A 16,788-nucleotide genomic window follows, 5' to 3' on the forward strand; every position below is an offset into this window, starting at 1 on the left:
GAAACTATTTTGAAAGCATCAGCTATAAAAAAAAATGAGCCAACGCAATCAATGGAAAAGGCAAACAAAGCTAAAATGAGCCAAGGCAAACAGTGGAAGAGGTAAAGAGACCTTCGAGTCTCCTTAAGAAAGAATGCCATCGATCAGCCACATGTGGCTAATGGTGATCATGTTGGAAAAGCCTGTGCGAGGTGGAGACCAGGCGATTCTACGAAGAACATAGTCATTTTATGGGAAGGGAGTATTCGGTCTAGGTCAGGATTTGGCTGAGCGTATTGATAGTGAATTACCCATACATCTCGCAAGAAAACTAACTAGGACACCATTACGTTTAGCAGCACAGTAGCAACATTCTATCTTTCAATCAACTCAGGATGGGTATTGACTTATCGTATAAGAAATACATCAGTTTTATTTCCTTATGATCAAGAAACATTTTTACTTAAGCTTAGCAAATGGCGACAAACATACGGAGTGAAATATAAAGAACAGTACTTATCCATAGCACCAGAGTTAAGAAAAGCATTGGGTTTGTTCTGACGAATGTCTTTTGTATGGCAAATTGTTAAGTAATGTTTGATCAAGACAGAGGAGAACTCTTTTTTATCATCATATTCCTCAAGGTAGCGGATTGAGATACTTCGCTAATGTTTTGATGTTTGATTAACTTGTGAAAGAAACTTAAGAGATACTTTTCGTGTTGATGCAATACTGTATTATGGTGCAATAGGATTAGTGGTATAACTATGGTCTATATAATGGGATTGCTGTGTGTATAAACCAGTCATTCATTATTGCTACATTCAGCGTCTCAGAGGCCAGGGAGCAGTATCATATCTATTGTAGACTGTTTAGATGCTTAAGATGCAGACGTTTGATATCTATATCTTTATCAATATCTATACATCTATCGATACGAACAAAGTGCATATGAACGCGCTCCTTCATAGAACATACAAACCTCCAATAGCCCAGGGGTTCCGGGTTCGATCCTGGCTGTTGGAGGTTTGTATGTAACATCTATCTATCTATCTATCTATCTATCTATACTTGCATATGTATTGACATGTTTACCATTTCCTCACTTTAGCAAGGTAACTCCAGGAACAGACGAACAAAGGCCGCATATGCACGCATCCAATCTGTACCTGTCTTGTGCAATGCACCGAAACTACATCCTCCTATCCACAACCAGGACCCACCTACCTGTCCGTGGTTTAACCCGGACGCTTCACATGCCCTGGTTCAGTTCACTGACAGCACGTCGACCTCAGTATACCACATCCTTCTAATTCTCTCTATCCCGTGCATGCCTTTTACCCTCTTGCATGCTCAGGCACCAATCACTCAAAATTATTTTCACTCCATCCTTCCATCTCCGTATTTGCTCTCACCCTTCTCCTTTGTTCCGTCCATTTCTTCAATATTCATACCCTCTTTGTTAACCTCTCCTCACACATTTTCTTCGTATGTCAAAAATCATTGCAGCATTCTCTCTCTCTCTCTCTCTCTCTCTCTCTCTCTCTCTCTCTCTCTCTCTCTCTCTCTCTCTCTCTCTCTCTCTCTCTCTCTCTCTCTTCATCTGTGACCTAATTTCAGACAGATTTCAGTTGAATCGAAGAATTTTTCGCTTGATAATGCATTCCAATATTCATACATCGTTTATCTTTTTTTTTTCGTTTAATATTGCATTTCAGTATTCATACAACGAAGAGCTTTTCATCGAATGTTCAGCTTGAGTAATCATATAGCAAAGAGTTTTATTCTTTATCGTTAAATCTTACATCAGTATGTGTACATAAGTTGCATTATTACAAAGTTTTCCATTTAAGCTTTACTATTTCATAACCCTGCTTCGTTTCCATTTGTGAGTATATTATGTATGCTCAGGCTAGTTTATATCACAATATACACTATATAGAAACGGCAACGATAGACTATGAAAATCTGAGTGTCTTCATCATTGCAGTGATTATCACAATAACTGATAATGATAATAATTGTAAGGGTTAATTGATAATAAATATGATGATATCAACAGTATTAGAAATAGTTAAATTATGCATGATAATGATATTTTGAATGATAATAGTAATGATAAATATTATTCTTTTTTTTTCATTCTTGTTCGCCGTTTAGTACATTAGAGCGTTATCCTCAGACCCAGACGGTAAGACATAATCTCTTTCGCTCACATCCAGTCTATAGCTGTCATTTATAATGCACCGATACAGTAAACGCCTGTCTCCACCCAGGCCAAACACAGCTTTCTGTGTTCATCAAGACTATGTCGTAATCCCTAGTTCAGCCCATCAACAGAAGGTCGCCCCGAGCACTCAAAGCATCGTTCACTCCATCTTCTACATCTTCCATGGTTCTTTTTCCAATTTCTTTGTCCCCCACACTCCAAACATGTATACATTCTTCGTCATCCTCTACATATTTCCAAACTATTTAAGCACACTCTCTTTTCAGCACTCTCATGCACATTTGTCTAACAACCAAAACTCCCTTTTATTCTATCATTTCTCAATTCATCAACCCTTCTCTCACCACATATTGTCTTCACACATTTGATGTCCAAGATATCCACCTTCTTCTGTATTTGGTCATCTACGGACGACATCTCGCCCTCACACAATACGTTCGGAAATACCATGCCATCCAACATACACATGTTTACCTTCACATATAGTAAAATTTTCTTCCACACACTCTTCAGTGCACCCAGGATCTTTGTCCCCTTACCCACCCTATGGTTCGCTTCAGCACCCATGGTTCCATCCGCTGTTATGCACACTCCGAAATACCTAGAATATTCTATTTCCATAAGTTCTCTCTATTCAAGCTTACATTTATGGTGGACTGTCCCATACCGTGCTATTCACATTAACCTTTTACTCCCTCTTTTCACAAGCTGTTCTAAATTCAGATATCAGTGTCAGCAGTTTCTCTCTTGAGTCTGTCATTAAAACAGTGTCATTCACAAACAGCAATGGAATCACCTCCCAGGACTACCCACCCACAAGCATGCTTTTCGACCTTCTCCTCTAACACACTTGTATCTACATTCCTTGCCACCCCATCCATATACAGATTAAACAGCCATGGTGACTCCACACACCCTTGATGTAGATTCATCTTCATCAGGAAGCAATCATCCTCTTCCTTCCTACTCGCACACGCGCCTTATTCTCTCTTTAATGATATTGATTGTTACTACTCCTACTATTACTACTACCTCTATTACTACTACTACTGCTACCACTAATAATAATGATGATAACAATAATAACAATTATGATTATTATCATAATGATGAGAATATTAATCATAATAATCATAATAATCATAATACTAATAACAATAATAATAAAATAATGATTATAATCATAACAATATGATATGATATGATGATGATGTATATCATTATCATCATCACTGCAATAATACTAATAATGAAGTATTTGATTAGCCAGTGCTCATAAGATTGCTCAAATCCTACTCTCTGTAATACATGAGAAACCCCTAAAAGGAATGATAGAAAATGACTAACAAAGAATGGTTGATCATAACCTCGCGAAGACAAACACAAAAGTAAGTTACTTAGGTACTCGTTGGTTCATCTTAACATGTGTCTCAGATTTGCACTTTAAGGCATGTTCCTACTTCACTTATCATCGTTAACATTTGTGTAACATTACCACAGCACTGAGGACACTTAATGATCTCAGTTCTCAGCCCAAGAAGATATTTCAGTTGTCAAAGAACGTACAGGACTTTCTGCTCAATATTCTCCATGATCCCAAGACACCATCTTTTAGGATGAAACTAAAGCCAAACATTTGCATCCACAACGCTGATTATATGTTATATCCACGATGCTAATTACCTGCTAGGTCCACAATGCTAATTACTTGTTATATCTGCATTGCTAATAACTTGTTATATTCGTAGTGCTAATCACTTGTTATTCCCGCAATGCTAATTATTTGTTAGATCCGCAATGCTAATTACTCGCAGCATTTCAGTTAGCAAACACTTGCCACCAGAAGAGGACGTTGAATACGATGAAAACCGACGGAACGATGATGTACCTCTGGATAAAGAGGATTCTCTCACTGGACACTGGCTTACGGCAGGGAGCAGGTGTCTGCTCGACAGCTCCCGCTGGTTTAGTGTTCCACGCAGTTGCTGTCGTTGGTTTGGTCTTAGCCCCACCCGGAGACTTTAGCTTCCATCCAACACGGTCCGCTATGATGTGCACTATGATGTTGCAGAAGAGGAGGAAGATGATGAAGAAGAACCAGATGTCAATGAGCTTGATCTCCGCCGTCTTCGGGAGGGAGTTGGAGAGGTTGGCGAAGAGTGTGTAAAGGACGAGAAGCGTTGTCAGGGACATGATAGCTCGCACGTTCAGTGCCTCCATCTTCACGAAGAGCGTCGCCCAGCTTATAGACAGGAGCATCACCGACGGCAGGAAGGTCGTGAGGAGAATCACCCCCTGCCGACGGTTCATGTTGAATTCGGCCTTCAAGACGCTTCCTCCCGAATCTGGAGAAAATCTCAAGTCCCTCACGACAAAGAGCGACAGTGTCTTCTTCCCACTGTACCGGATGTTTCCCTCATCGATAGAGAATTTGACGTAGCCCTCGTAATCCGGGGGGAAAGTCAGGTCGATGCTGCAGGTCTGGGTGTCGAACGGGTAAGAGTAGAGTTCGAAGGAACAAGTGAAGGTTGCCGTGTAGTGCTCAGTGATGGTCATCTCGTTCTGAGAGCCTGGGTACTGTATATCTGCAGGGAGAAGCAACAGACAGCATGGTTAGAGCAGCGTTGGCTCTCCGTATGCACGTCAAGTCATAGATGGTCAATGGGAGATCAATGAAACACAGTGAAGACCAACTGGAACATGATCTTGTAACTTATATTAGACAGTTCCCTACGGACTATAATCTTTGTGGTTGGATAAAGATATATTGAGTTGACACTGCTGAGAAAATGATAACTTCTGGGGGATAAGAAAATGTTTAGGAAGGAGGTTAATAGTGTAGGTAAAACAGGAGAACATTTGGGAACATCGGTGAAGGGGGAGAATAGGTAAGTGGTAACAAGCAGTGGAGAAGTGAAAAGGAGATGGAGTGAATATCATAAAGGACTGGCTTGATGCTAGGGTGGCAGATAATCGATGTTTAAGTTGGGTGGAGTATGTGAGGGTGGTTTGGTAAGGAGAGAAGAGGCGGTGAAAGCCTTTATAAAATGAAATGTAGCTAGGCGTTTGGAGTGGATGGCATTACAATTGAATTTCTTGAGAAAGGCCGTGACTGTTTGGTTGATTGATTAGTCATGCTCTTCTATGTATATATGGATTAGTGAGATGCTTGAGGATCGGTGAAATGCATGTACAGTGATAATGTATATGACAAAGTGAGTGTTCAGATGACAAATGTATGTTTGTTGAGTGTATCTGGTAAGCTGTATGGGAGGATGGTGATTTAGAGGGTGTTGGCATGCACAGAATACACGCACCATTTTACCACACTATATGGCTGGGCATCCAACACAAGGTATATCATATACTACGCTACTCTTGTTGATACTTCTACCCACTCTTTACTTTCAGTATGTCACCTGTCTTCACCGCTGCCGAAGCGGAGGTATGTGAATACGAACAAAGTGCATATGAATGCGCACCTTCATGGAACATACAAACCTACAACAGCCAGGATCGAACTTTGCTCGTATTCCTATACCTTCGCGTTGTACAGATTGGTTCGGTAAAATGTATCTGCTGGCTGTGTGAGCCTGATGGGAAATGACTGGTGTAGACCCCGCTGCTCACCAACGTGAGACCAAGGGTATTCGAGTACATAGTATTCGAATAATCATTTCCCTATTAGGGGCCTAGCGGTAGCGCTCCCGCCTGTTGCACAGGGGTCCCAGGTTCGATCCTGGCTGTTGGAGGTTTGTATGATATATATATATATATATACATATATATATATATATATATATATATATATATATATATATATATATATATATATATATATATATATATATATATATATATATATATATATATATATACATATATGCACCGAAACCCCTGCTCGTTATCTACAACATGGCCTCACAGGCCCTTTCACGGTTTCCCCAGCTGCTTCATAATCCCTGGTTCAGTCCATTGACGACGCGTCAACCCTTACGTGCCAGATCGCTCTAGTTCATTCTATTCCGTGCACGTTTTACACCCTCCTGCTGTGTCATCAGGAAATAACATCTGACTCACTTTTCCAGGCCCTTCTCAACCTTCTAGACTGCATACTATGTGCATGCATGTAATGTATATATGTATGTACATTGCTTGATGTTGCCATTGGTCAGGGGACCAATGGATATATGTGTCAGAGGTGGAGGGAACGAGAAGTGGGAGACCAAATTGGAGGTGGAAAGATGGGGTGAAAAAGATTTTGAGTGATCGGGGCCTGAACATGCAGGAGGGTGAAAGGCGTGCAAGGAATAAAGTGAATTGGATCGATGTGGTATACCGGGGACGACGTGCTGTCAGTGGATTGAACCAGGGCATGTGAAGCTCCTGGGGTAAACCATGGAAAGTTCTGTTGGGCCTGGATGTGGAAAGGGGGCTGTGGTTTGGTGCATTGTACATGACAGCTAGAGACTGAGTGTGAACGAATGTGGCCTTTGTTGTCTTTTCCTAGCACTGTCTCGCGCACATGCAGGGAAAGGGGATTGTTATTTCATGTGTGGCGGGGTGGCGATGGGAATGAATAAAGTCAGACAGTATGAATTATGTACATGTGTATATGTGTATATGTCTGTGTGTGCATATATATATATATATATATATATATATATATATATATATATATATATATATATATATATATATATATATATATATATATATATATATACATATATATATATATATATATATATATATATATATATATATATATATATATATATATATATATATATATATATATATATATATATATATATATATATATATATATATATATATATATTAGACATGGGTAAAAAGAAGTTATGTTGCCATGTTTATGCGACATAAGAAAAGGGCCCTTTAGTGCATAAGGATATATAAGTGAGGCTTCAGCTGATTTCCTGAACATAAGAATAAGTGCGAGTTGTGCTGCGTTGACTTCATCTGACACACCTCTGTCGACAGAATTGTATTCAGACAGCGAGGCGTTGTTGGCGCTCCTGACGACCACAGTCTGCAGGAGCCGCTTTAACCTGCCCCCTTCTAGGTTGCTCATTTGGTACTTTGGCAGCCACACTTTCTCAATGTCCGTCGCAGACAACACCGCGCCCTTCTCCGACACTCCCAGGTGTTTGAAGTTCAGCCTGTCATCTTTCCACGTGAGGCTGACCTCGAACTCCAGCGTGACGGCCTGGTTGATCTCGTCCACGGAGGCGACCCGCGTCAAGGTGACGGAGGGAACGACGCTAAGGGAGGAGCCCCCAGGGCCTGTGGGTGCTAGATGACGTCGGTAGCCGCCCTCCAACACTACCACATGGCACTCGTCCTCATCGCTGCCGTCCTTACACTCATACCTCGGGGAACAGAGTTAATGCAGCTGTCATTTTAGACACCTTGGTTGCGACGACTGGCAACGTCTCATGTTTCATGCACAGTATATAACTTGATAATGGGAAATAGCAGCAGCTGTTCATTCTTTAATGAGGAGGATCGTCTCTCTGCATCACCAATGAGGTTGAAATATCTTAGGCCACTAATGATATAATCCATTTAGCACATCGTTATTTCAGTAGTCTTAAATGTTATACTACAGCAATTCCATTATCAATGAGGGTTGAAAGTCATTGTCACAGATAAGAACTAGAGAAGGGGAATTAAGTGCAATAACATCTGACTTATCGTTAAGTAGGTAAGTCTAGACACTATACAAGTCACTCAGATACCTGTCAGTGAATAAATTTGTGATGTGATTTAAACTTTTTTCATATACATATATATATATATATATACAAGTCACTCTGATACCTATCGGTGAATAAATTTGTGATGTAATTCAAACTTTTTTCATATACATAATATATATATATATATATATATATATATATATATATATATATATATATATATATATATATATATATATATATATATATTAATACTTGCTCGCCTTTATCTATTCTTGAAGCCATCCTACCCCACACGAAACAGCATCACCACTCCATGCGTGAGCGACGTAGCCCAGGAAACATACGAAGACAGTCCACATTCACTCACATCCATGCACGAGCTGTCACAATATGTTACACCTACCTGAGGTTACATCGCCTATCGGCAGAAATGCACTCTCCGGAGCGACACATGAAGAGATGCGGGGAACAAGAAGAAAAACTGAGGCTGAGGATGTCCTCTGGCACCGACCCACACAAGGCCTGCTCCACCTGCCACTGACGTCTTCCCTGGGGATATTCCGCCAGGTCATTGACCTTAGTCGACGCTACGGTCGAATTACTAATAGTATTCCTCAGCAACCATCTCCCTTCCGTGTCGTCCCACAAGATGGCGTAGTCGTAGTAGCCCCGGAAGAGCGGTCTTCCATTGGCGTAACCACTTAGCCGAAATCGAGTCTGGTGTTCGGTGTGGAAGCAGAGGCCTCTGAGGAAAAGGAAATCCGCCACCTCAGTGTGACACACGGTGCATCTCTTCACCTCGCACATGTCGACCGTCCAGTAGCCGTTGACCATCATCTCCGCGCAGTTGGTGAGGCTACTGGAGACTGGGTAGAGAGTAGAGAAGTTGAGGTACGTGACTCGCTCTTGGGTGTGATCATTCAGCCACTCTCCATCCTTCAGGACGTCCGTGACACCGATCCATATCTTCCATGAGGCCGTTGGGACGCAGATGTTGAAGTAAGGCTGGATCTCCTGGTGGAGGATCTGGTTTTCCGTTCCAGACGTTGGCACGGCCTGGGAGGCGTTGAACAGACGGCAGAGCTTGGTGGACGCCGAGAAGGTTCGCTCTTCAGGAAAGACGGTGTAGCGAGGTTGATGACTGTCCACAGAGAAAGAAAAGATAAGGGATGGTACTGTTGATGTTAGATTTATACGAATGACAACTAATAATACCTTGACTATCTGTTCATATATATATATATATATATATATATATATATATATATATATATATATATATATATATATATATATATATATATATATATATATATATATATATATATATATATATATATATATATATATATATATGTACATGAGTTCAAATTTGATGCTATATACAAATGCCTGTGTTCCTCTTGCAGTTATTTCATGAATTAAATGCATGTATCGTGTCTATGCGTTAGGCATTTATCATCTCATTAAGATATATGAATTTCCACAAATATAAAGAAATACCATTCCACATAGGCACAAGACATCAGTTATTATCTCCAGTAATTATTACGTTCAATATGGAATCATATAGCCAGGAAGAACTTAAGTTGGCCATAAAACTTGGAAAAGAAAGGAGGAATTAAAGAGAGTAATCATCAGTTGTGTAAGCCGAGGTGGGGAGAAAAAAGTAAAGAATGGATAAAAGCGCGAAACATCAAAACAGGTTAGAGAGCAAAGTAACCCACTCATTATTTCAGAAAGGCCAGGAATGATAAGTGTTAGGAATTTCAGATTGAGGATAATGTATGTAGATATATATATGGACTTACAGTACATGGAATGGAGATTAAGGACAGAATTAGGGAAACCAAACCTGATGTTGGTGGAGTTGTGGGGATGAATTTCACTATGTACATAAGGTCTGTCTCACTGATCTACAGCTACAATGGCCTTTGTCTAGGTTTCATCATTGGGAGCACAATTCGCCAGAGAACTTTGCACTCTAAAGGAGTCCACATCTCCATGCTGCTGGAAGTAGAGAAGCTTTGCTCTGCAGAGGCCTTTGCAAAGAGAGTTTGCATAACACCATGACCCGGGAGAAGTATGGAACAGCAGACGAAGGAAAACGGTCTCATATGCTCACGCTCAGTCTCTAGATGTCTCTTACAAATGCTCCGAAAACAGATCTCATTTATTGACAGCCATGTTCCACAGACCCTTAGTTTATACCTGCCGCTTGACGTGCCGACTGGCAACACGTCTCCCGCTGTATACAATTATCGTTCCATTTCTCTTTATCCCATGCACGCCTCACTCCCTCCTGTATGTTCAGGCACCGAGAGAGAGAGAGAGAGAGAGAGAGAGAGAGAGAGAGAGAGAGAGAGAGAGAGAGAGAGAGAGAGAGAGAGAGAGAGAGAGAGAGAGGATCACCTGCAAAGCTGCTCTAGCGGCACCCGAGTCTCCTTGATGTCACCGAACACCTCGAACTTGGCTGAGGAGGAGGAGAAGATGTCGCCACTGGGGCTTGAGAGGCACTGGGCCATGCGTGCCACTTCCCTGCCTGAGAGCCTGCGCCCCCATAGATCTATCTGGCTGATGTCGCCACGCAGTATCTGAAGGGAGATCAAGTGTCTTACAGCGCGTACTTTGCGTTTCCATCCACAGTTTGGTCTCTTCCTTCTCTTTCTCCCCTCCATTTCCGACACATATATCCCCTTAGTCAACCCATTTTCACTCATTCTCTCAATGTGCACAGAGTATTTGGACACACCCTCTTCAGCTCTCTCAACCATTATCCACATTTTGTCCTCATTTTTTTTTGTCCCCAAAAGCATTCGGTCTTCTATACCTTCTAGTCTATAACCCATGTCTTACATCCATCAGAAATCGTTTGGACTATCATACCTTGCAAACATGTCCATCTTTGCTCTCTCAGATAATTTGCCTCTCTTTTCACGTATTCCATCAAGCTTCTAAGACCTTTGCCCCCTCACCCACCCTATGACCCACATCAACTTCTATGGTTCCATTCCTTGCCATGTCTACCCCCAGGAATCTAAAACACTTCACCTACTAAACGTTTTAATTCAGACTCAAATCTCAATTAACCTGACGCGTTCAAGTGTTAAGCCTAATAACTTTGCTGGTGATGATAACGGACTCGCTCCCTAAGCAACCCCACTTCTATCAGACTGCAGACCTGCCCCACTCCCCGAAACCCTCACAGTCGCTTCCCTCACCACCCCATCCGCAAAGAGATTGAACAGCTGTGATGACAACGCATACTCCTGCCAGACACACCTTCTCCTTGAAACGCTCACCCCTTTCTCTGCCTAAGTCTACACGTGCCTCACTCTCTTCATAATGACTCCACCGATTCTAGCAGCTTTCCTCCTACACCATATATTCGCATCACCTTTCACATATTGTCTCTATTAACCCCTTCATATCCCTATTTGCCGTTTCCTGCGTTTCAATGTATCGCTAGATGCAAACGAAGCGTGGCTTCATTTGCTCACAACCGCGCTATTCAAAGCAAAGCCCAACAGACATTTCCGTGGTTTCCCCTAGTAGCTTCATATGGCCTGGTTGAGCCCACTGACAAGCATGTCATCTCTCGTATGTTCCATCATTCCGATCCTCTCTATCCCACGAGGAGTGTCGTATTCTCTGGCATGCTCAGGCCCCGGTCATGCGAAGCATCCTTCACTCTTACCCTACATCTCCAATTGAGTCCTCCTTGTTTTCTACACTACTGACGTGCATATGCTCTTAGTCGATCCCTCCTCATTCATCTTCGCCATATGCCTAAACCATCTTACGTACCATTTTGATTGTGGTATTTTCCTGTCATCCCAGACACCACCGTCGGGGGCCACAATACCATCAAATATACCTATCTTTGGCCTCACAGACAGGGGACCTTTCTTTCATCATGCTCCTCAATGCACTTAGAACTTGAGACCTCTTAAGCCATAACTTGCCTTACCTTGACTTTCATGGTTTTATCCGCGACCACATCCACTCCCCAAGTACCTGAGGCACTCCACTTCCTCCTCGTTTTCTCCGTATTATATTCATACTCCAGCCAAACTTCCCCTAACCCTGTAAAACTTTTAAACCCATATCTTGAAAACTGCTCAACTTTCTCCCTGCATACAATCTCACACATATACATGCGTACAGACTTTGTGTGTGACTGTGGACCGACACGAATGTACGCCTCACTCCTTTTATTACACAAATAGGGTATAACACAGACAGACAGGCAGACAGACAGACACACACACACACACACACACACACACACACACACACACACACACACACACACACGATTCTGCCTTGGTCCAAGCAAATCGGATGTATGATAGGGCAAAGCTGCAATCATATCAACCCTTACAAAAGATCCTTTGCTTGGAAGTATTTTTTCACCTGAGTAGAATCGAAGCCGCCAGACAATGAATCTTGCTCCTGTCCAATGATCAGCGTTCCGTTTGTTTCAAATGGCCACTCCGTCTCCAGTTCACCTCTGAAGAATTCCTGGAACAGAGACAAGGACTGTGATGAACTTCTGTTCTTGTGAAATAGGGGAAAGTCTTGAGCGTTTCCAATGGAAAATATTTGGAGATCGATAAACTTTGACTTAAGAAAGGAGGAATATGTATTCAGTATTCTTATTGATTGAGTGTTTAGTGTGGACGATTTTACTGGAAGGAATACTCATACGGCGATGATGATTTCCACAATGGGTAGTGTAGCTAGGGTTGCTGTGGTTGTGACGATGACCAAAGGAAGAGTTTAAAGTCGTCATTACAAAACAGTGAACAACTGCTCACCCAAAACCCTTCCTCTCCTGCAGACAAACTGGTATCGTGATGCGCAGCTTCCAGAAAAAGTGTTGGTTTACTACCACACTGTAGAGCATATCTTCCCCAGAAAGGTTGTATGTACTACATGTGCTACCACTGTACGACCGTTACTCCATACAAACCTCACACACACACACACACACACACACACACACACACACACACACAAGGGAGAAACCACTTGTCTAACCCCTACCAGACATCGGCGTTACATACCTGCCTCTGACGCAAAAATGTATTGCACACTTTATTTCCCTTGACGTTGGTGTAGACGCACCACATACCTGGCCCTGCCAGTAGATGGTATAGGTGCGGCCATAGAAGACGTGGCAGAGATGGTGCCACACGCCAGGAAACCCACGCCAATGGCGCTCTTGCGCTTTCGTCTGGGGTTCGTTGTTGAACCAGGACCTGATGTACTCCCCTCGGTTGACTAGTACAAGAGTAAACACCAGGAGAGGCGCAATGCAGTGACAGAGAGCAAGGGATGAAATTAGATTCTTTCAAAGTCTCAATCAGAAAGAAAGTACATATAATTCATCAAGTTATATGTGATGGAAATCTAGGCCTCTGCCTATTTACATAGGCTTCTACCTATTTAAACAGGCTGCTACCTATTCATACACACTCGAGTAAATACTAACAGCTGGGGTTAAGGTATTTCACTCTGGCTGAAAATCCTCGATATCAAAAGAATTTTGGAATATGATTCAGTGAAGTATAAATCAAGGGCGAAAAAAAAAAATACAAACAGACATCCAGCATACTGTTGCAATTCAAAGAGCTTCGCTTACGTAGAATAAGCACCCAATATGTCGATGAAAATTTAAAGCGCTTCGCTAGTTCGGAACAGACATGCAACAGTCTGATACAAAATTTAAAGAGCTTCGCGAAGCTACAAAGCACTGAACTAAAAGAATTCTACGTATAAATCCTCTATAGTCTCTCTTGTACTCACAGAAGGCCAAGGCGTTTGGTTTCTGATCCGACGAACCGTAAGAAAGATGCAGGTTCGTGGTGACAAACGATGCGATTCTGTAAAGTAAAACATCTTTTTATTCTCCCTAAAGTTCAATGATATTCTCTCAGTCCCAACGCTCATTTGCTCTCTTTTTCAACCGTTGTACCTCCCTCTTGACCTCCTGCCGCTTTCTTTTATACATCTACCAGTCATTTGCACGTTTCCCTTGTAAGTATCATCCAAACGATTCTCTTTTCTCTTTCAACAACAACTTTACTTCTTCATCCCACCACTCACTACCCTTTCCAATCTGCCCACCTCCCACCTTTCTCATGCCACATGCATCTTTTGCACATGCAATGGCTGTTTCCCTAAATACATCTCATTCCTCTCCCACTCCCCTTCAGTCATTTGCTCTCACTTTTTGCCATTCTACAATCAGTCTCTCCTGGAACTTCCTCAAACAAGTGTCCTTTCCAAGCTCACTTACTCTCGCCACTCTCTTCTCCCCAACATTTCCTCTTCTTTTTTCAAAACCACTACAAATATTTACCTTCGCCTCTACGAGAAAGTGATATGATGTATATATATATATATATATATATATATATATATATATATATATATATATATATATATATATATATATATATATAACCTCAGCCAGGTAACCATTTTATCGATCATCCCCTAGAGGTGGATGAACAGCTGGGTTGATTGTGGACTGACTGCCGCAACCAGGATTCGAACATATGTGTTCGACCTTATGCGACTCGTGAATGCGTTGTGGTCAGGAATGCTACCAGCTACACTAAGTAGGCATGATCGCCACCAGCAAATGTGAGTAACGTACATTAGCAAAGTTTTCTTCATCATTGTAAAGCTCGTACTCAAGAGGTTTTTGATATGTTTCACCTGCTTGAGTATTGGATGATGATGTGTCGACCCTTCAAACAGCAGATTTCTGCGGCTACTGGCAAATAAAAGACGAAACCAACCAGCGATGAATGTTAAGGAGAAAAGGTGAGTGCATGTGTGTGTGTGTGTGTGTGTTGTGTGTGTGTGTGTGTGTGTGTGTTGATAACCAGATATATTGACAACCACTTACACTAACAACCCTATGTAATGATCATCACATATAGCTACGTCACAACTAACCCTCGTTATCTTCACCTTGAATTGTCCCCGCTTACCCTACACTTCAAAATCTTTGGGATAAAGAGACGTAAACAATAGCACTGACTACAGTAACAGTAATAACAGCAGTCTTAGTGACTGTCGTATTATGAAGTGTAATAATATATGAAGGGAGGTGAGGTGATAATATGAATACTCTATCGTTGAGAGATTTTGTTTGACTTACCGACATCTTTTGTGATGATTTAAGCATAGATTACTGATAGTAATACAATAATAATAGCCTCAGTAGTAATGACCCACTGGAGTAAGACCAGAAATATAGAAGGATATTCTTATCTTTATTGTGACTTATCACACACCATTATCGGAGAGAAACGGCTAATTCCGTGTCTGTGCGCTGTGAAATCACGGTAGTTACCGTATACATATGTAAGCGTATATATATATATATATATATATATATATATATATATATATATATATATATATATATATATATATATATATATAAATATATATATATATATATATATATATATATCTTTTCTTTCAAACTATTCGCCATTTCCCGCTTTAGCGAGGTAGCGTTAAGAACAGAGGACTGGGCCTTTGAGGGAATATCCTCACCTGGCCCCCTTCTCTGTTCCTTCTTTTGGAAAATTAAAAAAAAAAAAACGAGAGGGGAGGATTTCCAGCCCCCCGCTCCCTCCCCTTTTAGTCGCCTTCTACGACACGCAGGGAATACGTGGGAAGTATTCTTTCTCCTCTATCCCCAGGGATACTATATATATATATATATATATATATATATATATATATATATATATATATATATATATATATATATATATATATACGCTTACATAACCTATGTTATTTGATTATTCACTGCCATGATACATTATGGTAGGTGCGTAGCGTTTAGATAGGGCTAGGTTAGGTTAGGTTAGGTTAGGTTAGGTTAGGGGACTGTCCTAACATGATCTAACGTACCCTAGCCTAACCATAATAGAGAAACGATAATGGATGACTTGTCAGGTGATTCAGAAAAAGTTTAAACTTCTTTTTAAGCGGCAGGATAGAGGCAAACTAGTAAGTTAGATTTTCATACAGCGTGCTCGAGAACAAGAAGAAAATATCATGTTGAAATTCCAGTCAAAATTTTCTTTGTCACTTCTGTTTGCGTTTCACAGTTCATGCCTCGCTGTCCATGTTTCATTAATTCATAGTTCGTGCCGCAGAACGCCGCCCTCCGTTGCGCTACTAACACTTCCTGGTGTGTTGTTTACCGGAGGAATTTTCATCTATATTGTCACACAGCAATGAAACAAACACAGTATAACTCAGCGTGGTAAGCACACACAGCGTGAGAGTAGGTGACTGCATTTGCCCTACCACTAAGCTCCTACAGTTCCAACGTATGTAAGGAAACTCAAGACACACTGGCATATTCCATGTTACCTCACTCGCTCATACCCTACACCTTGCAGTGTGTGTGTGTGTGTGTGTGTGTGTGTTTCCGAAGGAGAGAAGCTTATTGTTTCACTCTGTATATTTCAGTCATTCGATCAGTCACAGTGTGTGTGTTTCCGAAGGAGAGAAGCTTATTGTTTCACTCTGTATATTTCAGTCACTCGATCAGTCAACATTTTTTCACCTGAGAGAGTGTGTGTGTGTGTGCGTGTGTGTGTGTGTGTTTCCGAAGGAGAGAAGCTTATTGTTTCACTCTGTATATTTCAGTCATTCGATCAGTCACAGTGTGTGTGTTTCCGAATGAGAGAAGCTTATTGTTTCACTCTGTATATTTCAGTCACTCGATCAGTCAACATTTTTTCACCTGAGAGAGTGAAGATGCCCTTTGGCCTAACCCCTTAAGGGTCAAGTTAAAGGCTATTG

At 41.3% G+C, this 16,788-nt stretch overlaps 1 protein-coding gene across 1 annotated transcript in view; it reads right to left on the reverse strand.

The window, feature by feature from the left end:
- Positions 1–414: 414 nt before the first annotated feature.
- Positions 415–16,788, reverse strand: part of LOC139755938 (uncharacterized) — a 44,028-nt gene continuing 27,654 nt past the window's right edge. Inside the window, exons 3-9 of the mRNA XM_071674715.1 lie at positions 13,750–13,826; positions 13,076–13,224; positions 12,355–12,462; positions 10,351–10,532; positions 8,342–9,079; positions 7,205–7,605; positions 415–4,794 (exon numbers count right to left, since the gene is read on the reverse strand). Coding sequence (XP_071530816.1) covers positions 4,028–4,794; positions 7,205–7,605; positions 8,342–9,079; positions 10,351–10,532; positions 12,355–12,462; positions 13,076–13,224; positions 13,750–13,826 — 2,422 coding nt within the window. The 3' untranslated portion in view covers positions 415–4,027. The remainder of the gene's footprint in view (positions 4,795–7,204; positions 7,606–8,341; positions 9,080–10,350; positions 10,533–12,354; positions 12,463–13,075; positions 13,225–13,749; positions 13,827–16,788) is intronic.

This window comes from Panulirus ornatus, chromosome 20, assembly GCF_036320965.1.
Source record: "Panulirus ornatus isolate Po-2019 chromosome 20, ASM3632096v1, whole genome shotgun sequence".
Taxonomy (NCBI): domain Eukaryota; kingdom Metazoa; phylum Arthropoda; class Malacostraca; order Decapoda; family Palinuridae; genus Panulirus; species Panulirus ornatus.